The sequence below is a fragment of the Rhinolophus sinicus genome, chromosome 15 (assembly GCF_057876585.1).
Source record: "Rhinolophus sinicus isolate RSI-liver-muscle chromosome 15, RSI-T2T, whole genome shotgun sequence".
NCBI classification, from domain to species: domain Eukaryota; kingdom Metazoa; phylum Chordata; class Mammalia; order Chiroptera; family Rhinolophidae; genus Rhinolophus; species Rhinolophus sinicus.
In genome coordinates this window covers 98,811,714-98,836,108 of record NC_142515.1, presented here as the reverse complement: position 1 = coordinate 98,836,108, position 24,395 = coordinate 98,811,714, and the positions used below count along the sequence as shown (strand labels likewise).

At 40.4% G+C, this 24,395-nt stretch overlaps 1 protein-coding gene across 1 annotated transcript; it reads left to right on the top strand.

The window, feature by feature from the left end:
- The first annotated feature begins 548 nt into the window (after window positions 1-548).
- On the top strand, window positions 549-23,656 carry HPF1 (histone PARylation factor 1). The gene is made up of 8 exons (XM_019715181.3): window positions 549-697; window positions 4,198-4,357; window positions 6,295-6,484; window positions 7,686-7,784; window positions 13,797-13,947; window positions 18,422-18,509; window positions 21,400-21,572; window positions 23,411-23,656. The coding sequence occupies exons 1-8, from the start codon at window positions 650-652 to the stop codon at window positions 23,540-23,542; spliced, it is 1,041 nt and encodes a 346-aa protein (XP_019570740.1). The 5' UTR covers window positions 549-649; the 3' UTR covers window positions 23,543-23,656.
- Window positions 23,657-24,395: the final 739 nt, after the last annotated feature.

The following is a 24,395-nucleotide window of genomic DNA, read 5'->3' as shown; positions in this document are numbered from 1 at the left end:
ATCCCAGGAAATCAGTTAAATGCAGTGTCTCTCAAACTTTGTTGTGAATAGGAATCCCTGGAGGATCTTGTTAAAATGCAGATTCTGATTCAGTAAGTCTGGTTAGGACCTAAGACTCAGGATTTTTAACAAACTTTCCACGGAATGCTGATGCTGCAGGTTCAGGGAATACACTTTATACAGCGGAAAAATTAGTATTAGGCAATAAAAGAGGAGGGAGAGGGGTGGAAGAGAGGGAAATATTCATCTTTTAAATAAATACAAATCAAGGAAACACACGGGCTGTGGTGAGGGCAGTGCCCCTAGTAAACACCTGGGGAGGAAGGCAGGACCACCTCAACAGAAACAAATTCTGGGGCCTGGGGTCTCAGGAGCATGCCTGGGAGATGCTTGGGTTGGGGGCATGGTTTGCCAGTGCAGACTAGGTAGAGAGAAGACGCCTGCTCCTCCCAGGCGGGAGTGGGCGGAGCCTCGGTCGCCCCTCCCCGCTCTGGGCCTAAAGGGGCGGGGCATGGGCGGAGCCTTTTTCCTAAATTGGCGCTCCGGCCTCGGCGCAAGGATTCGGATTGGTGGCTCTTGAACTCGGAAGCAGTCGGTGGCGCTCGGAAGCATCGGAGACGCGGGATTCTGCTGGCGCCGCAGCTGCAGAATGGTCGGCGGCGGTGGGAAACGCAGGCCCGGCGGGGAGGGGCAGCAGGTACTGCCGCAGATTGGGTCATAGCCAGGGTACCAAGGGGCAGCACGTCGCATTTATGCAGTAATCATAGAGGCTGCTGCGTGCCCGTGGGCGCGGGTTGCTCCGGGGACCCTGCCCAGGGCCGCTGTTTCCCAGAGCTCTGCTTTGGTTTGGACCCGAGAAGTTGCGCCTTTGCATCTAATGCCCTTCTCCCGGCGCGCTTCCTGGGGAAGCTGGTTTAGACAACCTACGGTTCATTCGTTCAACCAGCCAAATTGACTGGACACGAGTGCCAGCCAGGCGCTGTGCGGGACGCCGCGGATTCGGGATGAATCCTGCCGCCCCTGCCCCACTTAGGGCCCCCGTCCTAGGGAGGCGGCGCACAAGTGAACAAACGTTGCTGTAACTCTTTTGTTTGGCAGTGTAGCCAAACAGTGTAGTAAGTGCTTTGGAAACATTGGAGGATTGAACAAGTCCGTGGGGGCTGTTAAGTCTTTTAGGGCAACTCACGCTTGAAAGCGTTCTTGAAGGCAGAGAAGAGAAATAAGGGGGTAAGAAATGAGAGGTTAGTGTAGAGGACGTTTGGACACAGCGGAAAGTTGGGCCTGGCTGGAGTCTGGAAGATGGGAAAGTAAGGGGTACCTGATCTTAAAGGCAGTAATGACGGAGGGGGGCATGAAGTAGGTGCGTTTTCTCATACTTTTAAACGACCTCAGAAGTTCGGTAACTGCAGTAGCAGTAAGGAGCCAGGCAGGAAAGAAGTGTCCTTGTGATAAGTCAAGTTTTAGAAAACTCACTCTGGCTGCCTTACAACTGGATAGGGTGAGACAGTGTTAGAAGGTCTGATTAACTGTTAGAGGGCCATGGCTCTGGGCTTTCGTTGTATTGGGTCCTGCTTTCTAGGAACACAAGGATAAATGTAAGTGCAGCCTCTGAAGGGTACAGCTGCCCTAAATTCTAGTTATTGGGGATTTGGAGATGCTTAACCCCTGTGTGAGGTAAGGCAGAGCTGAAAACCTTTGGTGCAGTGAACTGCTTTGACAGAGGGATAGTCCTTAGAAACAAAAGATCAAAAATGAGATGAGTCTATAGAGACTATAGCTAACAATAGCCAGCATTTATATGTTATGTGCTAGGACTGTTCTGTGTATTTTTATAAATAATTTATTCCTTATAACTACACTATGATATGGAGTACTACATATGCCCTTTGTGTAGATGAGAAAACAAGGCACAGAGAGGTTAAATAACTTGCCCAAGGTAACACAGCTATGCAAAACTGGCTTTCAGCAAAGGTACATTAAGGCTTTTCTTTCTAACATCTTAAGTCTGAGCCAGTCTTTGAAAGCTTAGCCAAAGGCGGTTAGAAAAACAGAAGGGAGGACAGGTCAGAACTTAATATGGTCTAACTCAGGGGTGTCCAAACTGCGGCCCGCAATCCATTTTTAATTGGCCCGCAGCAAATTCCAAAAATATATTTAGTTTACTTAAATAAACCAGGTGAGGCAATACGTACTTCACCTTGAGTGAGTGGCCCGGCTGTTTGTGTATTTTACCGCATATGGCCCTTGGTGAAAAACGTTAAAAAAAGTTTGGACACCCCTGCTCTCACTGTTCCATACTTGTAGTTGGAGAAGCAGTGTAAAGTGGTTGAATCTGCTCAGGAGCCAGCCCACCTGGGTTTAAGTAAATCCCTGTTTTTTTCACTTTCTAAGTAGGACCCTAGGGGAAGTTCCTTTAGTTTCTCATCTAAAATGTGGATAATAGTATCCAGCTCATAAGATAGTTGTGAGGATAATCCATAGTTAAGGAGTTATTCCACAGAATGCTTAGAACAGTGACCTGGCACATAGTAAGTGCCTAATAAGTACTTTTTATTACATAGTGTTTTTACTATTATCTTTATTACTGTTATTGTATGCTATTATCAGAATCCATTTTTGGCTCCATATTTCAACAGCCTTTTTGTTAAATTTTTTATGATCTCAGACACATTATAATCCTTGGCATAATAAACTTACCATTGGCCAATGTGTGGTCCTCTTTTACCTTATTTATTAGTATAACAAACACCTGTGAACCTACTGCCCACCAGAGGACTGAAACACGATAACTCTACACATTCCTCACCTATCTATCTGCCTAACTTCCTGTCGCTTACATTCAATGTAGCTATCATCCTGAATTTTGTTTTCCCTTGCCTTCTTTCTGTAGCTTTGTCACCTATGAGTGTATGCCTAAACAAGAATTATTTGTTGTCTTAAACTTCATAAAAAGGCTATCAGGCTTCAAGTAATCTTCAAGGACTTTTTTCTTCATTCAACATTCTAGTATGAAGACTGGTCCATATTGTTGTGTATAACTGTATTTCCTTTTCGTTAAGTGTAATATTCCATTGTTTGAAAGTCCTGTAACTATCCGTTCTCTGTCACTCGGTATTTGTTTTCATTTATTCTGTTTTCTGCCCTTAGCAACAGTGCTATCAAGAACATTCTTGTATGTCATCTGATTAATAAATACATTTTATAGGCTTTGAGTACTACTTAAAATGACATCAATAAATTTGAGCCTAATGGGAAAAGGAACATGATGACTGAGAAACATCTAGGTTCGAATTTTTTAATCTCAGCACTGTGGACTTTTGGGGCCAGATTAGTGTGTCCTAAGGGGTCCTATCCTCTGCATTATAGGATATTTAGCAGCCTCTTCCCCACTAAATGCCCGTAGCACCCTCCCTCCCCAAACTCACGACAACCAAAAAGCTCTCCAGACATTACTAAATGTGTTCCCTGGGGGGCAGAATTGATCCTGGTTGAGAAGCACTAATTTAGGTGGAGAGGAAGAATAAGAAGGAACTCAATCCAAAGAAAAGAATCTAGGTTTCTAGAAAGAAAAGCAGATTGCTACTTAAAATAAAGGTAAGTAACCTCCAACCAAGCATTTTGTCTTTATAGACACTTATCAAATATCTAATATGCATGATAAAACCTGGCATACTTACATAATGAACCTATATTGCAGAGATGTTGGATAAGTGTTATAACTTAGTCCTGGCATTAAAGGGCCTTTTGTGAAATAATTGTTTTAACTGGTTAAGTCTCCTTGTAACCAGTTACTTCTGACAATTTGCATCTGGTGTATTCACTGAAACTAAACAAAAGGCATAATGACATCCTATTTACCAAAAAGCAAAACTGCCTTTTCCTTATTCCTCTCTTCCTGCTCTTCACCTTTTCTTTTTACTTTGTGTTTTTGTGTTTTTTGTGTTTCCATTATCGTAGAGAAAAATAAAGACTTGCTGTGTGGGTCCCTTTTGACCACTATATATTATAAACTGTCCTTTTTTTCTTTGCCCAAGAGAATCCACAGATTTTACTCAGAAATACTATCAAGTTTAAAAAAACAAAAACAAAACAACACATGTATCTCAGAGTTGGGTGAACAAAACGGAGCAATTTTGTTATGTAAGGAGAGTTACTGAAATTCCTTTTTGGAGAAATACTTTGTCTGCCAATTGTCAGGGTGAAAGAACAGTTGATGTGAAGAAGAGTAAATCCTGTGAAGCTGATGTCTCCAGTGACCTTCGGAAAGAAGTAGAAAATCATTACAAGCTTTCTCTGCCTGAAGACTTCTATCACTTCTGGAAGTTCTGTGAAGAACTTGATCCTGAAAAGCCAGCAGGTAAGTTGCTCCAGAATCACTCTCCTGCTTCTATGAGTGGAAAAGACGATAGGACACTGGACCAAAGATCTACACAGTTCATAGAAAGGGAACCTTTTCAGACATGTTTCTAATAAGAGAAATATAAAATAACTATAATAATGTCACTGTCACCTATTATCCTGGCAAAGGTAAATAATTTCACCATGTGCTTTGGTGAGGGTTTGAAGGAAAACGAGTCCTTTATGTTACAGGAGTGTTAGGTTGACTGATTAGTTCTACTTCTAGGAACTTGTCTTATGGATTCGGAGAACTGAAAATTATGTTCAACGATATTAACTGAAACTAAAAAGGAGAAATCGCTAACATGCCCGTCAGTAACACATCTATTCAGCGATTATTCATAGTTTTAAAAGCAGGAGTCAGATTTTTAGGCAATGATAAAGTATCATGCCTGAAAAGATTTTAACTAAAATAGAAAAGAGTATATAGGGTAAGCTCCCATTAGTATTAAAAAAAAAAAAAAAAAAATGTAAAGGATACACACACATCCCTATATACTTACTATGTGCTTATACTGTCTCTGAGAGAATACACAAAAAACTGATAATGGTTGTTACAGAGTTACTTTTCACTGTTAACCATTTTGTATGGTTTAAATGTTATAGCATGGGGGTGGGGGAGAGAAGCAATCTCTTATGCTATTTGATGGAAATGTACTTGTATATTTGTAGGTAACAAGTTTGGCAGTACATCAAAATACTTAAACTGTAGCAACTTCTCTAACAAATCTATGACTGTGTACCAACATTAAGGGTTAGCAAAGATGTTCACTAAAACATTGTTTAGAAGAGTAAAAAAAAAAAGCAGTAAATGTTTATCTATAGTAGAATATGTATCTATAATGGAATATTATGCAGGTATTAAAAATTATGTAAAAGAACACTTAATAGCATGGGAAAATATTGTGAAAATTTAAGTGAGAACAGTATGGAGAGCAAAAAAAATATTACAAAGCAGCATGGTCTCCCTTTAAAATATCTATGTTTGTATCTGTGCATAGAAGGGGAAAATGCTACTGTATACCTGACTATGAACCTTCTTTTCAGTGGCTAGTGAGATGGGAGGTTTTAGTTTTTATATTTAACAATTAGTGTGTGCTATCCTAAGCTCCAGCTAAGCTGAACAGTTTTCCCCCTCCAGAGAAACTGCTTTTATTCGTGTTGTTACTTCTTCCAAGAATTTGCTTCCTCTCTCGGTCCCCACCTCCTACATATCCAGATCCTGCCTGGAGCGCTAACCTCCCTCTCAGCGAAGCAGTGAGGACCCTCAGATGTAAACGTGTACATCTGAACAGACTTCATGACTGGTTTTATTTACTACTCTCCCTCTGTGATCTGTGAATGGAGAAAGAAGAAGGCATCATCCAGCATTAGGGTTGGCCAAATAGATTGTCAAGGAGGCAAAGGAACCCCACAGTGATAATTAGCAGAAGTAGAGGGAAGAGGAAAGAAATGTTTACATTAAATATATTTTTTAATTAAGTAATTTACTTTCCTTAGTGCATACTCATTTGTTATATATCTTTTCTCTCCCTTAATCCGGGTGTGCTACAAGTATTTTAGGCTCACAAAAACATAGTGATGAGACAAGGTAAGTGTAGCTCTAATGTGCCCATAGGAATACAAAACAGTCTTGCTTTGGCCAAAATAAGAAACAGCAGGAGAGTCTGAAATGTAATCAGTGGTCAATTTAATCCTAAATGTAAGTGCCCCATTTTCATTGCTCTGATTTCTTTTCCATTGAGTGTTTATAACATCTTATAACATGTAACTAAAGACTTTATTTTACTTTACAAAGTTTTTAACGACAAATCGCTTAGAAATAGTTTACTGATGGAAGGCATTATGTCCTGTCTCCAGAAAGTTATTGTCTAAATAAACTTATTTAATTTATAGATTCACTTTCCGCAAGCCTTGGACTTCGATTAGTGGGTCCTTATGATATCCTTGCCGGAAAACATAAAACGAAAAAAAAATCAGCAAGCCTGAATTTTAACCTTCACTGGAGATTTTACTATGATCCTCCTGAGTTCCAGACAATTATTATTGGAGATAATAAAACTCAATTCCACATGGGGTATTTCAGGTAAAAGATTTTTTTTCCTCTCCTCTAAAATACAGCTACCATGCTTCTAATGAGTATAAACAGACGTTCACTGGTCTCACCCAAGGTGAAGGGCGTATTTCCCCCATACTGCTCATACGTGGGCCATCTGTCGTTCTGTCGTTGACATTTTAACCTACTCTAGGATGGGTGAACTCTAGGTTTAATGAACCTCACTGGTTTTTCCTGTGTGGCTATAAACTTTTTTTTTTTTCTCTTTTGGGTTCAGGGGAGCTCTTTTAGCCCAAGGAAGATAATTTAGAATAGCTGCTGTGACTTAAAATAGCCATCTGCTTCCAGGGTCAATAGAGTCAGCCGGTAGCTAAGAATGTGCTCTGGATTCAGATAGACCAGCCCTACTGTTTATTACGCAGGTGATGCTGTGCCAGTCATTCGTGGCTGTGAATTTCTGTGACTCAAATTCACTCTCTTGTGAATAATTGTACATACTAATGGGAATATTAAGGGGATTGCATGGATTTGTGCAAAATGCGGAGAATGTTAAAGAAGTAGAAGTAGATTGAGGGGGGAAATACCTTGTGCGCTTGTACTGGCAGAAATGCTGTCATTTAAAGTCAAGATTAACTGAAAGATAACAGAATAGAGGAAGCAGAGGGAACGGGCCCAGGGAGAAGAGTTGTGATACAGTAGTGTGCACACAGAGCTGGGAATTGGGTGACATGGATTCCGCTTCTGGCTTTGCCATTAAACTACGGGGACCTTGGATGAGTCACACTTCATCTCTCTGTCAGTTCCTTCAATTGTAAAATAAAAGAATTGTAAAATTACAAAAAAGACATACTTTTTTACTTTAGATCCTTTAACCTCCAGTGTTTCATAATCCTATCTGTCCTGGTTCTTTGTCTTTTCCACCTTTTTAATTTTTTTCAGACTAAAACTGGGATTGAGAAGATGGTGTATAATCATCCCTATTTCTTTTGATAGGCCTAGTCCCCCTTTCTTTGTATTTAGGTATAAAAGGAACTAGGTCCTAAGAATCTTAATTTTAGGTTTTGTTATGTAAATAAGATTTGTAGATATTCCTAAGAAACTTAGAGCTTAAACCCAGCAGATTCCAATTAAAAAAAAAAAAGTAGACACAAATTATTCATAGACCTAAAATTCTGCTTGCCTAATAACAAATTATGAGTGGCTAAATTCTTAATGCCTTTTGGTTAAACAGGGATTCTCCTGATGAGCTTCCTGTATACGTTGGTACCAATGAAGCAAAGAAAAATTGTATCATTGTTCAAAATGGAGATAATGTGTTTGCTGCAGTCAGGTAAGAAAATATCTTATTTCAATCCCTCTCCTATTTATAATATTTGTTTATTAATTTTTATGCTTTAAGGGGAATTGAGGTAACCTAAAAATTCTGATTTCTAGAAATCATTTCTGACTTTTGCAAGTAGTCTTATCCATATTTCTATTCTTCTACTTTTAACCAAATATATATATGTATATAAAATTCTTATTTAACTATTTTATTGAATGAAAATATTACTTAATCTTAACCTCACTTGTCCCATGGCAAAATCATAAGATTTTTTTAGATATTTTAAACATTATTAAGAATTCATTGTAAGAATCCACTATAGGTCAAACAGAAAGCTTTTATACAGTACAGGAGGTGCTCATAGAATCCTTGGAAGGGCCATGGAGCGTCCCAAGCCTCTGAGAGCGACATTTGCGGCAGAACTGGCTCACCAGTGGAGTTACATCTGCCACCACCAGGCGACTGGAAAATCAAGAACTGCTGTTACAGCGAGTGGCTTCTGGACCACACTGTCTTTGACATAACCCATGCCAGTAAAATGGTGCCCTGCCCTTTTCCTCTCCACCTCCATGAAGCTAAGGACCAGATGCTGAGATCGCAGCTGCGGCGGCCACGGAACAGTCGGATGCCTCTACAGCTCACTGGGGGACACAGTAGAAGCTCAGCCTCTACTTGGTACCTCTCCGACCTTTCAGATTTCAAAGTTGCATCTGCCTGAGAGAAGGTATTCCCCATGTGAGTCTGAGCTGAAGAATAGTATGTAAAATAATTCCATTTTCATATTGCCTAAAGCGCATAGAAAAAAAATCTAGATATACTCAGTTTTAATTTATCTTTAGACAACAAAATTAGGAGTGAATTCCCCCCCCTTTTTTTCCCTCTCATAATTTTAGTAATACTTTTGACCTCACTGACCTAAAAAGATCTCAGGACACCCCAAGAGTCCACAGACTATTCTTAGATGACTGCTATTTAGTTACTGGTGTAAAACATGACTTCATGTTAGAACTTCCTGGGTTATTGGTTAAAAGTACTTAACCTTGAGTTCCACAATTCCTACTCCTGGAGATCCCACTTCAGTACATCTAGAACAGGACTCAGGAATATTTTTTTAAAATACACATTCCAGGTATGCCTAAATGTAGCAAAATTATACTTCTCTAATTTTGATACTTAAGTTTCAAAAATTCATTCACATTTAATGAATGCTTACTTTGTGCAGGGCCCAAGAACTATTTAAGCAGATCTGGTACTCCTTAAAAGAACTAATGTATTTTGTCCTATCTAACATAGCAGATCTTAGATGAACCCGTTAAGTAATCTTTTTCCTCTTGTCTGCTGCCCCAACTTTCTCTGCCACCCTAACTTGCTGTACTGGGAAATGTGCAATTATTGCCATAGGCAGTGATTTTTCAATCACTAGCCCAAGGTAACCTGGGAGTTTCTGATATGCAGTCAGATTTGAAACCACTAGCTAAGCACCACTTATAAGAATGGTGTGTGGACCCTTAGGGATCCCTGACACCTTTTAAGGTGGCCTGTGAGGTCAAAACTATTCCTTATAATGATGTCATTTTTGCACCAATGGCACAAAGGTAATGCATGGTGGGTAATACTGTTGGTACCTTGACAGGAATCAGGCATTGGCACCAAATGAGCATCCAGTGTATAATTCATGGCAGTAATACAATGCCAGCATCATTTAAGACTGGCAGCGATGAAGCAGTAAAAATGTATTAGAGCTCTACCACTGAGTACACTTCTTTTTAACATTCTATGTGATGAAATGGGACATACGTAGACAGTACTTCTGCATACTCAGGTGTCGGTTTGTCTCAAGGAAAAAGCTCCTGTGTGATAAGAGTTGTCAGCTAAATTTTTTCCCACTTTTACTTGAGTGATTAACAAACTAGTTATTCAGACATGGGTGGTATTTGGCAAACATTTTCTCAAATGAACCAAAAAAAAAATCAAACAAACTCCCCCCCCAAAAAAAACCCAAAAAAAAACACCTGACTGTATTTGTTGCCAGTGATTAAAATTCAAGGTTTCAGAAATAAAATTAGAATTGGGAAAACTTATAACCACCATTGTGAGCTTGACAGCTTCTCACTACCTGAAGACTTTTCTATTGAGACTTGTGGTAATATTAAGGTGATTTTTTTTCATATTGTGATATATTAGAGTGAATACGATGAAAAGTTTCAATATTTGGAAGATCTGCATAACTTAGAGAAGCAGTATTTTCCAAGTGACCATCACAGGAGTCATTCAAAGTTCAAGGTATTCCAATGGATTTTACTGTAAGAGTACAAAACGTTTATAGTATTATTTCAGTTTGTACTTGCCAATTTTAAGCATCAGAAAGCAAATTAGTAAGTTTGAGGCTGAGATACAAAAGCTTAGTACACTGGTATCAAGGTAGTCATAATGTGATAAGTGGAAGTCAGCTATTAAGTGCCTGAAATAGCCTTCATAGACATTTTATCTAGGCCTTGTGTCATGCGGGGTGTCTGGTCCTGCTCCCTGCACAAGAACGCAGGACATGGTGAGGCCAAACGGGAACACCCACGGAGCCATGGATGGGGGTTCATACCACTATATTCTCACTGGCCGCTGGTGGAGACACAGGAAGCAGGCTCCACACGATGCACAACCTGCCATCCGCTTCTCTGCTGACCAACCAACCCCGCTTGCAAACTGCAGTCCGCTCTTGCTAGCTCAGCCACAGCAGTTACATCAGTGGCCAATGGCTAACCGGTAACAGCTGATGGCCATCTCATAACCGAGCCAGCACCTTTCCACGTGAGGCCGAGAGCCTGGAAACTGCTCTCTGGGACTCTGTCCCCCACTCTCCACCCCTACAGGGTCTCGCCTCACAGGCCCTCCCTTCTGTGGTCTCTCATTCAGGATTCTCAAGATGTCCCACAGATGCGAGGCCCAGTCACGCATCGTGGGAGGGTGTTAAAGTCCGTTGTCACGTTCAGTGATGCCAGCTGCTTGTGGATTGTACAGTGTATGAAACAACCATTGCACGTCCATCCTGGCAGCCCAGCGCTGCACTTCTTGCCCCATAAAATTGGTACTCATCATTCAATGACTTGGGGGCACCCACAGAGGGCGCACAGTGTGTAAGGGCGACCACTGTATGCCGCTGATCCGCAGCCGGACAGGGCCAAGCAAACATGAACCCCGTAGCAGTGTCCACTGCTATGAACGCATACATAGCATTGCGGGCCTTAGGCAGGGGTCCAATGTAATCCACTTGCCAGCGAGTGAGGGGCACCCTCCCTCGCGTAATCTGCTGTGTCTCCCAGGGGAGCCTCCGCCTTTGGGGGCTGTCCTAGGCACAGATGGCACAGTCATAGTAGGCATTTGCTATCTTCTGCCATTTCAAAGGCAGACACCAGCGTCTGCTCACCTGCCACATGGTTCAGCTTCCAGCGTGCTGCAATTTCCTATGTAGCCAATGGGCCACATCAGTGGCAGGAGCCCGTTCTAGCCATCGTACCTGTGCTAGGGCATCTGTTTGCTTCATCATTACCTGGGGACACTAAGGGGGAGTGATCTGTGACATGCATTAGGGTCACCTCCTTTCTCTGCCCTAGGTCCCAGAGGTCCTGCCACATGGCTTGATCCCACAGTGGACGGTGTCCTACCAACCAGTTTTGGTTTTTCTAGGTAGGGAGCCACAACATTAGGCCCTGGAACGCCGCCCAGCTGTCAGTACAAATAACTAGGGGCCCGGGCTTGTGGCTCATTATCATCCACACAGCCCGTAGCTCAGCCCACTGGCTACTCTGTCCCGTCCCAGTATTAAACCAAATGGTATCTGTTTTGGGCTGCACACCAATGCCGTCCAAACGGCTGTAGCTCCCTGGCTAGAAACCTCAGTATACCAGGCATCTACAGGTCGTGGGAACCATGAAAGAATGGGAAGCTGGAGGCCCTCTCCGCGCTGGCCGGAGAGCCATCCATGTCCTCCCACCCCTCCTCGGGGGTCCAACTCCTGAGAACAGTGGCCACCAGGTACCACACACTGGGGGGGCCACATGTCCTCCTGCCCAGGGTCAGACACCATTCCTACCTGGCCGGAATCCTGCTCTCCATGCCAGGTGTCCAATTAGGTAGAGGCCTCTGTAAAATGTCCACAACTCAGGGAGCCCACGGCAGCAGCAGACCACCAAAAGGAAGATGACGCTTGCTTCGGCCAATAGGGTGGCATGGCATCCGGAGGCTTGAGAGGACCACCAATTCACCGAGGGGTCATGTTTCTCCCAGGAAGGTAGCGTTTCCTGCTCCCAGCGCCACTACCCACGGGCTTTCCAAGACTGAGTGTTCATATGCACAAACTGCTCCACCATCCTTCAGAGAGCTTTGGCCGACACTGTACCCTGTTCGCGAAACTGAGCTTTCATACGTATAAACTGCTCCATTACCCCTTTGGAGATTCTGTCCAGCACCACACTGCTCACTGCACCATGTGTCATGCGGGGTCTCAGCTCCTGCTCCCCACACAAGAACGCAGGATAAGGTGAGGCCAAAAAGGAACACCCACGGAGCCATGGATGGGGGGTTCATACCACTATAATCTCACTGGCGGCTGGGTTGGAGACACAGGAAGCAGGAGCCACACGATTCGCAATCCGCCGTCTGCTTCTCTGCCTCCCCACTTCCTAGCTGCAGCCCGCACTTGCTAGCTCAGCCACAGCAGTTATATCAGTAGCCAATGGCTAACCAGTAACAGCTGATGGCCATCTAATAACCGAGCCAGCACCTTTCCACATGAGGCCGAGAGCCTGGAAACTACTCTCTGGGACTCTGTCCCCACACCTTGATAAATGCATAAGAACTTCTAGAAGGAATGGGAAGGAGGGAGTTCTAGGCAATGGAACGGTATATGAAAACAAGTGGCACAGGGCACTTGGAGGCCTATATGCCATGTCTGAGAGGTTGAGGACTATCAAGATTGATTCACCTACACCTGACCTTAATTTGCTTTTTATGGTTCATGTAAATATATTCTTGATACACAGCTGGATCTGACTAAATGTAACATTTAGTGTAAGTATGTGTGCTGTAATCAGAAAACAATGATTTGCTGGTCTTGGTTTCTGTGGCACTTGAATCCACCCTTCCTTGCTCTATGATCTTGGGTAAATTGATTCTTCTCTGTTTCCTGATATGTAAAATGGGGATAAGACTGGCACCCACTGGAAATGTTCTAAGCTCTTTACAGTGCCCAGCTATAGCAAACTGTCAAACGTTAGCAGTGAGTGAAGTGCTTTTCCTCCTGGGAATCTGGTAGTGGCTCCAGAGGAGGGGGGCGTAGGGGGTTTACTGGTGTTCCCAACTGAGTGCGGTTTCCAGCTCTTCACTGTACTCTGGACCTTCTGCTCTGCTGGTGAAAATCTTAACCTGCTTATGATAAAATGATTATTTCTGTACCTGGCATTAGTATACTGTACTATTCATATGCCTTCAAAAATTGTTTTGGATTATGCTTTTGTATAAGTTTATAACGTAGCTTTGCTTTATTTTTCATTTTCTAAATTAAAACACATTTCAAGGTAACATTTTTAAAGATCTGCTGATCTAGGTATTATAACAGTGTCCCCTGTCTCTTTAAAAATAAAAAATCCTTTTTGGTGTCTACATACTGGTTTTTTTCTGTTATGCCAGGCTTCTCCAAAGCAGTATATCAAGTGATGCAATTTAAAACTCGGCTTAATCTCAGCTTTTTAAATATCCCTTCATATGTTTATTGTTGACATTAGAAATAATATAAATTCGAATCATGTTTGCTGTTTCTGTGGCTGAAAGCTTTTTTATTAATATTTCCTTTCCCTCTTTTGAAAAAACCTATTAGAGATTATGAGGAAACCGTTGGTAATTATTCTGCAGTCTTTCTCTTGTATGAAATTTGATGTTTCATAACTTAGCTCCCTTAACTTCCCAAGGCCTGTGTACTTAGTACAGTGGCCTGTAATGTAATGAGGGTTTTTACTTCTTTTTCAGATTATTTTTGCTGAAAAAACTCAAAGAAGTAACAGATAAAAAGAAAACTAGTCTCTTGAAAAGCATAGATGAAAAACTCACAGAAGCAGCCAGAGAACTGGGATACTCAGTGGAACAAAGAACCATGAAGATGAAACAGAGAGATAAGAAAGTATGATTTAAGTCTGGTAGTCACTATTTTCATATGTTTTTTTTCCCCTCTTGACTCTGTCCCATCTGCCCCATCCTAAGAAGAGTGGATGTCACCCCTCAAGCTCCCTTTAGGGCTGTCTGGTACCCGGGGTGCCAGAAGAATGGAACTGGCGCTGGGCTTGGGTGGCCTTGTAGGTTGTTAGACAGGCTGAGTCCTGTATCACCACTATGGTTGCATAACCCATGCCAATATTCCCCACTCTTTCATTAATCTTGTTTTCCTAGTTACTCTTTTCATAGAACTGAGGGAAAGCAGCTTTATACGTAATATTTACTTAAATTTCTTTTTTTAATGGATAAGGTCTGTTGATTTATCAAGGGGTTTTTCTGGGGGGTGGTTTTGTAAAGCTACACCTTACAATACTTTAGTTAATGGTCTCAATGGGGATTCCTTTTGAGAGACAATATGTATTATGGGTTAATTTCCTCCAGTAAATGTAGGTCTAAGCAGTCCTCTCTTCTTTTCCAACATTTCCTTTTGCATCTCTCCTAATGCCTGCAGTGTAGGGAGTGTTTTATAAATGTCAAATACTTTTGGGTTTTGGATCCTTTTGGTTTTTCACATATAAATTTCAGAGTAAGTTCACAGACTAGCTAGAACAATGCTTTGGGGTAAATGAGAATGCTGTAAGAGTTTGTTCTTATAACCTCTGGGGAGGAAGGACTATTTGTCACTGTGGGATGAGGGCACCCCAGTCTCCTCCAGCGTCTCACCATTGTCTGCTGTGGCTGATTCATCTCAACATTCTAGGCCAAATGAAGTACTAGTTATTCCTGGATAAACTAGTACTGGTAACTGAGTGCTTTAGGGCACTTATTGAAAATCCTACTTCAGTTCTTTTTCTGATCTTGACTCAACTGCAGGTAGATGTTCTGATAAATTACAGTCACGGAATTAGTGTTAGCAGTTAGTTTTCTTCAGTCCTAAAATCCAGAAAGTTTCGGTAAGTGCACATTTGAATGAACTCATTGCGATATGGCATTTTTAAATTACTTTAAGATTTTATGTTGCCATTTTACCTTCTGGTTTTCATAGGGAGCCTCTCCCACTGCATGAGTAGAAGGGAGGGTAGTATTTTTCACTTACTATGTATTCCCAATGTGTCTTGACTTAAGACTGAGCTTCTGTATACAAATGTTAGCAAATTCTTTCATCAGAGCCTTGTTTTATTTTTCTGCTGTCAACTATCATTTCAGATGAGAGTTCCTTAATTATCCCCCAAAACTATAAATAAGCCATGATTTGGGTTTAAACTTCATAGGTATGTTTGTCCTGGCCCCATCCCCTGTGAGTTTTGGGGAGGAGTTTTTTTGTTTTTTTTTTACTATTTTTTACAAAAACAGCTGGTAAAAACAAATACAAAGAAAAAACAGCTTATAAGACAACCATGATTTTATTCTCCATGCTGATTGTTATGCTTTTAGATCCTTTTATATGTATAAGTTTATCCTTTATTGTTATTGTGAGATCTTCATTTAATTCACGTTTCTAGTCCTGAAAAACTCAGTTCTACTAGTATAGGTGAGTCAGTGACTTGGTCCTTCTGTATGAGAGGAATATCCATTGTAGTATAATACAGCATTATATACTAGAAATCAACGTTTTTATACTGGCAGTATCTTGTAGTGCTTTGAAATGCAGAGTCCTTATATGTTACCTCATTTGACCCTTACAAAAAAACCTGCAAAGTAGGAAGTATCATCTTATTTTATAGATAAGTCAGTTGAGGTTTACAGAGGTGTTTGTTCCTTGTCCAAAATTGTGAGACAGATCTGAAACCTAAATTCACATCTTTAATATTGAGCATTCTTTCACCCCATCTTTTTACTAATTGGCTGTATGCCACTTTACTTTTTATATACCTAGATTTAATGATTAAAAATGAACTTTGATTTAATAGTATTGTAAAATGAGGGTATATCATTCCATCAACCCGATTCTAATGCCTTAGAATATCTCTACCCTTGTACAGAGTTTTCCTGAATTTGTAATCCTATTCTTCATAATAAAATTAGGATTCTGATGCTTTGCTAATAATTGTTACCTCTTTATAAACAACTAGTACAGTTAATCATCTGAAAATACATACCATGGTTTTTGTTGTGTGTCAGCCTAAGTGAAGCAAAATAAGTATATATATCACTGTTTTCTTTTTCTTTCATTATCAGTACTGATTTATCACCTGTTTTTTATACTTAATGCATTACGGTTATCACTTCACAGTGCTAAGTTTAACATCTACCTCATAATTTTGAGTGGCTGCAGAGTTTTGTGCTTATGCTCAAAGTTTAGGTTGCTTAACATTTTTCACTGACAACCCTGAGGTAAATATCCTTTTATACCTTTATTTGCATATTGATCTGCTTATTTCCTTAGAAGAAATTCCTAGACATAGTATTGCCAGGTCTGAAGTGGTTTAAGGTGATTGTGTGAGTGTATTTGTGTTTTGTTTTGCTTGTTTTTAATTTTGTGGGGGTTTTGTTTGCAAAACTACCCTTTACAAGAATTATATAGTCCTACCAGCAATGTGTGAGTGCCTGTTTTCCTCATATCTTTGCCAGTACTGGGTATTCTCAGTCCTTTTAATTAGCTTTAATTAGCTTAATTCTTTTATTATAAAGGGCATTAAATATTTTTCACTGATCTGTTGGTCACTTATATTTCTTTTGTGAACTGGCTGAACTTTGCCCATTTTTCTATCAGAGTTAGAATTAGTCTTTTTTTTTTTTTTTGGAAGGAGAGCAGGACTTTATTGGGGAACAGTGTGTACTTCCAGGACTTTTTTCCAAGTCAAGTTGTTGTCCTTTCAATCTTAGTTATGGAGGGTACTATTCAGCTTCAAGTTGTTGTCCTTTCAATCTTAGTTGTGGAGGGTGCAGCTCAGCTCCAGGTCCAGTTGCCATTGCTAGTTGCAGGGGGCGCAGCCCACCATCCCTTGCGGGAGTCGAACCGGCAACCTTGTGGTTGAGAGGATGCGCTTCAACCAACTGAGCCATCTGGGAGCTCAGTGGCAGCTCAGCTCAAGGTGCCATGTTCAATCTTTAGTTGCAGGGGGCGCTGCCCACCATCCCTTGCGGGATTCGAGGAATTGAACTGGCAGGCAACCTTGTGGTCGAGAGCCCACTGGGGAATCGAACCAGCAGCCTTCGGAGTTAGGAGCACGGAGCTCCAACCGCTTGAGCCACCGGGCCGGCCCAGAATTAGTCTTTTTTTTAACCTGTTTTAATTTGAGAGTTATTCTTTTCCTTTATTTTTAAGACTTCCTTATAGTTTGAAGACGTTAGTTTTATTAAGTTTATTGTGTATATATATATTTAGCATATATTTTTTATCAATTAATTTTTCTTTGTTCTTGATTTATTCTTGATAGATTTCTTGTGTAGTTGAACCCATAAGCCTTTTCTTTGTCTAATCCAAAATTATTTTTTAAATTTGCCTTTCTATTCTTGTAGTAATTTTAAGGTTTTATTTTTACATTTAATCCTGAAATCCAACAGCAAGTTTTTTTGGCATAGAGAGTAGGATATAACTATGACTTCATTTGTTTTTTTCCCAAATGATGAGTGAGCAATTGTCTGCAAACTTATTTTGAATAATGTCTCTTCTGGTGGCTTAATAAAAAATAATGAAAGCAAACAGTGGGGACATTATAGTACAATAAGATACAGAAACTTGGGTGGAGAGGACTTGAATCAAGTTGATTTTGGGGGTTGTGTCCTCTCTCAGGAATTTTCACTGGACCACACAAAGAAGGGGAATATTTGAAGCAGATGTTTTGTTAAGACCTAAGAATAAATGTCACTAGTGTGAATACAAAGAATACAGCCTGGAAAAAGGTTATGATGGTGGTTGTGGTTGGGTCTGTTTTGTCTTTGAAGATTACTACTTGAAAGCTCACTGGTTATGTTCTTTAACCCACAAAGGGCACCACAAAACTAGAAACTGCCCTGCTTTGGGGAAGTTTACACAGAAGCTTGCATTTTCCAGGTAAAAATAGTGGGCCTGACTTTGGCAAGATGGATGAAAGGAATTGTCCTACCACATCTCTCTGCTAACAAAAACTATTCCATCTAGGCCCAGTTCATTACGCTTTCTACCTAAAAGATATTTTGACCTTAGAGGAAACTGATATTCTGGCCTTCCTCCTGTAATAGGGTGCATTGGCATTCTGTTCTCAGTCACGATGCGGACTTGTAAATGACTGACACAATAAAAGCCAATTATTTCATTGTTTTATAGTTACTTGAAGAGCTTAACTTTTAGCTATTAAACTTTGCCCTGGCATCCCGATTTACTGAAATAAAATGTCATTGAATATTATATTTTGACAAATGTTGAGGGTTTGTATGTTTTCTTGTTTTGGTTTGGCTGTGTTGTGTGTGTGTGTGTGTCTATTTACCATGATTAAATTTTATAATTTTCTTTAACTTAGGTTGTGACAAAGACCTTTAATGGTGCAGGCTTGGTTGTCCCAGTAGATAAAAATGATGTTGGGTACAGAGAGCTCCCTGAAACAGATGGTAATGTATTTCTTATATAAACACGTACATATGTGAATGTCTATGTTAATACATGGTGTGGAGGAAGGTTTTCCATATATTGAAAAGTAGGTAAATGCATATGCTTTTCATGGGACAGTCACTAGACCTTCATGATGAAGAGCAAGCTCAGGTTTTTGTGTCAGCCGGGTCTGAATTAAAATTGGGTTTGTAGCTTTGTAACCTTAAGCAAATGATTTAACCTCACTAAACCATATCTGTTTTTATCTGTAGAACGGTTAATGATGGTGGATACCATTTATAGGGATATTTGGAGTATAAAAGAGTATGTCAGGTGCTTAGCACAGTGCTTGCCTTACAGTGCTTAAAATACGGTATTTATAAGAGTTTAAGGAATTTTAACCTATTGCCTAGGTACCTTTTCCGAACTATTTCAGAACCTTTGACATTAGGCAACAATATAAAATAGTAATTATTAAAATAGTATGTTTCTGTATCATCTGTATGTAAAACAACTTAGTCTTCAGAGGCCCAAGATCCTGAACTACTTCATCTGTAAGTATAAAAACACTTTGAAAATGGGCTATTCATACACAAAATCTAATTACCGTGATTCCCCAAAAAGAACACCTAACTGGAAAATAAGCCCTAGCATGATTTTTCAGGATGACACCCCCTGGACATAAGCCCTAATGCGACATTTGGAGCAAAAATTAATAGAAGACCCGGTCTTATTTTCGGGGGAACATAGTATTTCTATGTTTATGTTGCGAGAAGAAAATCACAACTCTTTCCCCTCCTGTTTCCCCCCTTCCTTTGAACATCCCTGTTGGCATTCCCTTATTTATCGTCCTGTTCAGGGAAGATAAAACTTAGAGGGAAATCAAATTTAGCACTTCCTTAAGGAAGAACCCAGTATCCCTGCGTATGTTCAAGCATGTGTAATATTTTGGCCATCCATTTTTTAGAACAGAACCAAACAACCTTGGGTATTAGCCTCTGGGATTGGAACCTGGAAATCTGCATTTTTAACCACTTCTCTAAAGCAACTGTTCTCAAACTTTTGTGCAGTCTCTAACCAGTACATTGAGATGTCTTATATCACATTTACTCATTTTTGCTGGATTCATGTTAGAGGAATTCCATGGGGAAAACGAATATAGCTGAGGTATATTATGGCTATTGAGCACTTCAAATGCAGCTAGTATAATTGAGATAAATTTGTAATTTTCATTTAAATTCAAAACGTGAAAGTATGTAAATTTTTTTTATATTACATGTTGAAATGATACTATTTCGGAAAGCTGGATTAAATATGTTAAAATTAGTTTTACATATCTTGTACTATGGCTATGAGAAAAAGTTGTTACCTGTAATGTGTTGCCTGAATATGTATAATATAATGTTGGCCTAATGTTGTCCCACATCTCCTCCCCGAAGCCAGAGGTAACCAGTCTGTGATGGGGGAGGCAGCAGGGAGGCCCGAGTAACTTACTGTTCCGTCTTCTGCTTCCACTCTTCTATCTCCCTCTGTGCACTAGTCTACTGGAAGCTTTAACACGCAGAATTACTGTCTTGTTTGGGGAAGGTTGAGAACACTGGTTGCAGAAACAGCCATCTCTAAAACTTCAGGGATGGGGGGGTTTTCAATTGTAGCGCCCTGGAATAGACCGTTACGCCATGCTGGTTGTGGTTCTGGGGTTTTATGTCCAAGATAATTTTTATTTATCTTTCCTTTTTTCTAATATCCTACATAGTAGATCCCTCTGCAGTTTAGTTATTTTTGAATGAGAAGTGCTAGCCACACAAAGGGCCTAACATCACCTTGCCCCTGCCTAGAGCTGTTTGCCAGGAGGCATAATTGGTGGTTTGTTTGGCAAATCACAACTAATATGATACTCGTATTCCGAAGTAAAAAGCCCTAGTATATCTTTACCACCCTTGATAATCCTCATACCTTATATTTGAAGTCACTATCAAGAGTATTGTACCTCATACATGTAAGTTAAAATCACGTATCATTCTTAGGTGTGATTATTAAGGTTAAACCAGTCCTTGTCCCCCCAGTATTGTAGCTACTTTGTTTAAAGATGTGTTTTGTTGGTTTGAGTAATATCCATTCTTTTCACTACTGGCATAGCCTCAAGGAGGGATGATTGTCAAAAAGGAAGCCTAGTTAGATACCTTCATTCTCATACACATCCTGAGATCTGACACACATGGGCATCTAGAAAGTAGTGAAATGTCTAAAGCCAATATAGAAACGTGAGACCACTGTTCTTTTCATTTAGATAAACGTTAGAATGTTTCTTTGTGTTCTTACTTCAAATTCATGGCCACACTTCCCCCACTTTGGTAAAGGTTTAATTTTGCAATGATTTCTTATGTTACATTGTTGTTGGTTTTTTTCAATAAGGTAGGACAGGACGAAAAAGTAAACTTTGTCTATTTGGATTGAAAAAAAAAATCTAACTCCTAATATGGACTTGGTTAGGGGTGGGCTACATATGATCTGTTGCCGTATTGTTTTGTTTTTTTCCAACTATTTACAATTGGAAAAATATTCTTAGCTTGAGAGCAGTTCAAAACAGGAGGTGGGCCAGGTTTGACCACTGTTTGCCAATCCCTGGACTAGCCCACAGGACATGGTTGAAAACTTAGTAAAATCATGACTGCAGCTAGAGCCATTTTGAAACAGTCACACTTCGCTAATACAAGAAATCACTTTGGTAAGCCATTTTTATGCTTGAATCTTAAGTAGAAAAATTGTAAAATTGCTAAATTACAGAGCCACCCAAGGTTACATCAGTTGTATTGAAAAGTCCTATGAGGAAACACCCCAGCTTTTAGTGTCTTTCAATCTTTGAAGACAGTTATAGATCATCTTTTAATGATCATTGATTTCTTTCAGCCAACCTCAAGAGAATTTGCAAGACAATTGTTGAGGCACCGAGTGACGAGGAGAGACTGAAAGCTTTTGCTCCCATCCAGGAAATGATGACTTTTGTGCAGTTCGCCAATGATGAATGTGATTATGGCATGGGGCTCGAGCTGGGAATGGACCTCTTCTGTTACGGCTCACATGTGAGTAACAAACCCACCAGACCTCACTCCTCTCCCCCATACTCACGCAGGCACGTGAGAGCCCCAGGTTCTAGCACGGGTGGGACATGGATTTCCAAAGGAACTTTTGAAGTGACTTTTAAGCAGATGTTCTAAAAATATTTATTTCAAATTTATCTTGTATTCTGGCAAAGGGGATTCAACCAAGCTATTTGCCTTCAGGTGTAAAGCGAATTTACTTACTAGTATTCCCGGGTTGTGCGTGCGTATGGGTACGCACACACCTTTCCTGAGGCTCCATTTCATTTTCTGTTGTGGTGCTAGGGGGTGGGTATTTGTTTGAATTCCTAGATGAAGAACAACTTCTATTTTAAAACAGGCTTTACACTATATTATTTAAAATATGAGATGCTATTATTTGCTATTTGCTCATTAAATAGGAAAACCTACCTTACAGTTAAATCAGTGCTTATTCAACTGTAGTTCCTGCAAAGTCAAAGAGGCAGTAAGGTGTAGTGGGTACAATGTGTTTTTAGGGCTAAACTGTTTGGTTTTACATCACGTTTTCCCCACAAAAAACATTGGGCACTTTTCCAACACCAGTGTAGTCTCCTTACCTACTAAGTGTCTGCATACTTGGCACACAGACCATTTAATTCTCCTTTAACCTACGGTGTCACCTGCGAAGCACAGAGAGGTAAAGCATCTTGCTCAGGTTCACACAGGCAGCCTGGTTCTACAGTCAGCGTCTAACTCAGTAACTCCCAAACTGTAAAGTGCATAGGACTCACTCGGAGATATTGTTAAAATGAACACTGTTTCAGAGGACCTGGAGTGAGGCCTGAGATGCTGCATTTCTATACAGGCTCCCAGGGGATGGTAGTGCTGCTCGCAAGACTAACCCAGCAGCTCTCTAACTTTAGCACACGTCAGAGGCACACAGAGAGCATTCAAACACAGATGGGTTCACCCATCCCAAGTCTGCCTGACTTCTCGGGTGCGTCCTAAGAATTTGCATTTCTGAAGAAACCCAGTCAGGCTGATAGCGCGGGTCAGGGGAGTCTAATTTGAGAACTGGGCTCTAAACCACATGACTGCCTTTCTCATGTGGTTATCAGTAAACATAAAAAATGTTTACCAGCCAGAATGATAGTCCTTGACCAACCAGAATAGTGCTTGGCTTGCCAGAAAATATGAACCAGCTTAATAGAAAACAGGATTGTTGTGAGAATTAAATGAGAGTATATGAAAAGGTTTATTAGCACAGTATTTAGCATATAGTAAGTGCTTATAAATGTTTATCATCATCAAAAGCATTGCGAGTTTTTCTTCTACTGTATGTGCAATAGCAGTAGTGTAAGTCACTGATAAACCTAAGGCAGTGACTTAAGGGATGGAAGGATGCAGGGTGGGGGGTGGGGAGAAGGAATTTTAAGATAAAGAGGAGTAAGTGTTTTGAAAACTCATTCAGAACCTATTACAGTATCGACTAAGGAAAATAACGATTAAAATCTTAACTGGTGGGGTATACACTGAAAAGAAAAAAGCATTTGGGTATTAGTTTGGAGCAAAAAAATGGTGGATAGACCTAATCTAAGGGAATGGGGAAGCCTACATTTTTAACTTGGTTTTCTTCTGAATTTTCTTCGAGACATGCTATCAGCCGTAGAGCTACCAGATTGCCTGCCCTTGGACAGAATGCCAGGTGTCTGTCTCAAAATTCACTGTCCTCATCAATTGAGAAAGTAGCTGAAATGATTTGGAGTACGCTTTGTTAAACAAGTCCTTTTTTTCATGTGTTCTGTTACTTACTAGTGCATCTGCTATATTCTCTGCTTAACATTATTTTTATTTTTCAGTATTTTCATAAAGTTGCTGGCCAGCTTTTACCTCTTGCATATAATCTGTTGAAGAGGAATCTCTTTGCAGAAATTATTGAAGATCATTTGGCAAACAGAAGTAAAGAGAACATAGACCAACTTGCAGCCTGAGGGAGAGTTGGCTTTCTTTGGTGTACAGTATTTTAAAGCATTAGTATTAAGCTTGTGATTTCTTTTCTTTTTTAATGAATACATAAAATAAATGGATGGAAACACTTACTAAAACTTTCCTCTCTTCTGGCCTGGTTTTTTCCTGTGCAAATAAGTGGCAGTCCAGTTATCTACATGGTGCAGCCCTGGTCACATCTGAAAGAAAGTCATCCTCTAATGTGTCGCAGGAAGTCTCTGCCTGATGCCTGGGGTAACTAGACTCGCCTCTCCTCCCCGGGAGTCCTCTTTCAGTATTTAACATGGGCAACTAAGAATTTATTTCTGAGATGTGAGTTAATAACAGCTGCAGCTCTAAGGATGAGATTTATGGGGGTGGGGAAGGCAACTCATGGCACTGTAACCTGCACTCTCCCAGAATGCCTCATCCCGGACCTAACAACTGCATTGTAACAATATCTCCAGCTGACTCATAGGTATTCTTCCCACAAGTAGTCCAGTTGTCCCATTAGGAATATTCTTTAACCAAACAGTTCTTTGACTCAGTATTTACTAATTAATATTGCATAGTATATTGATATATAGTATAACATAGGAATCAATATACCATTCATTTAAAGTTTCCATTGCAAATTACTTCATGGGATTTCCACTGTATCTGTGGATACGTGTGTTGTACCAGATTCAGATCCTCCTTACACATGACCAAATGTCCTTTACCTTAAAAACAGAGCAAGCCACGAAACGCAAAATAATAAACTTTGTAGATTATGCTAAAGAGCCTATAAGCTTTCCCCCTTTCATATGAAGTGCAAGGTAGCAAAACCCTCTGGTCATCGAGTTTAGCCCCCACATT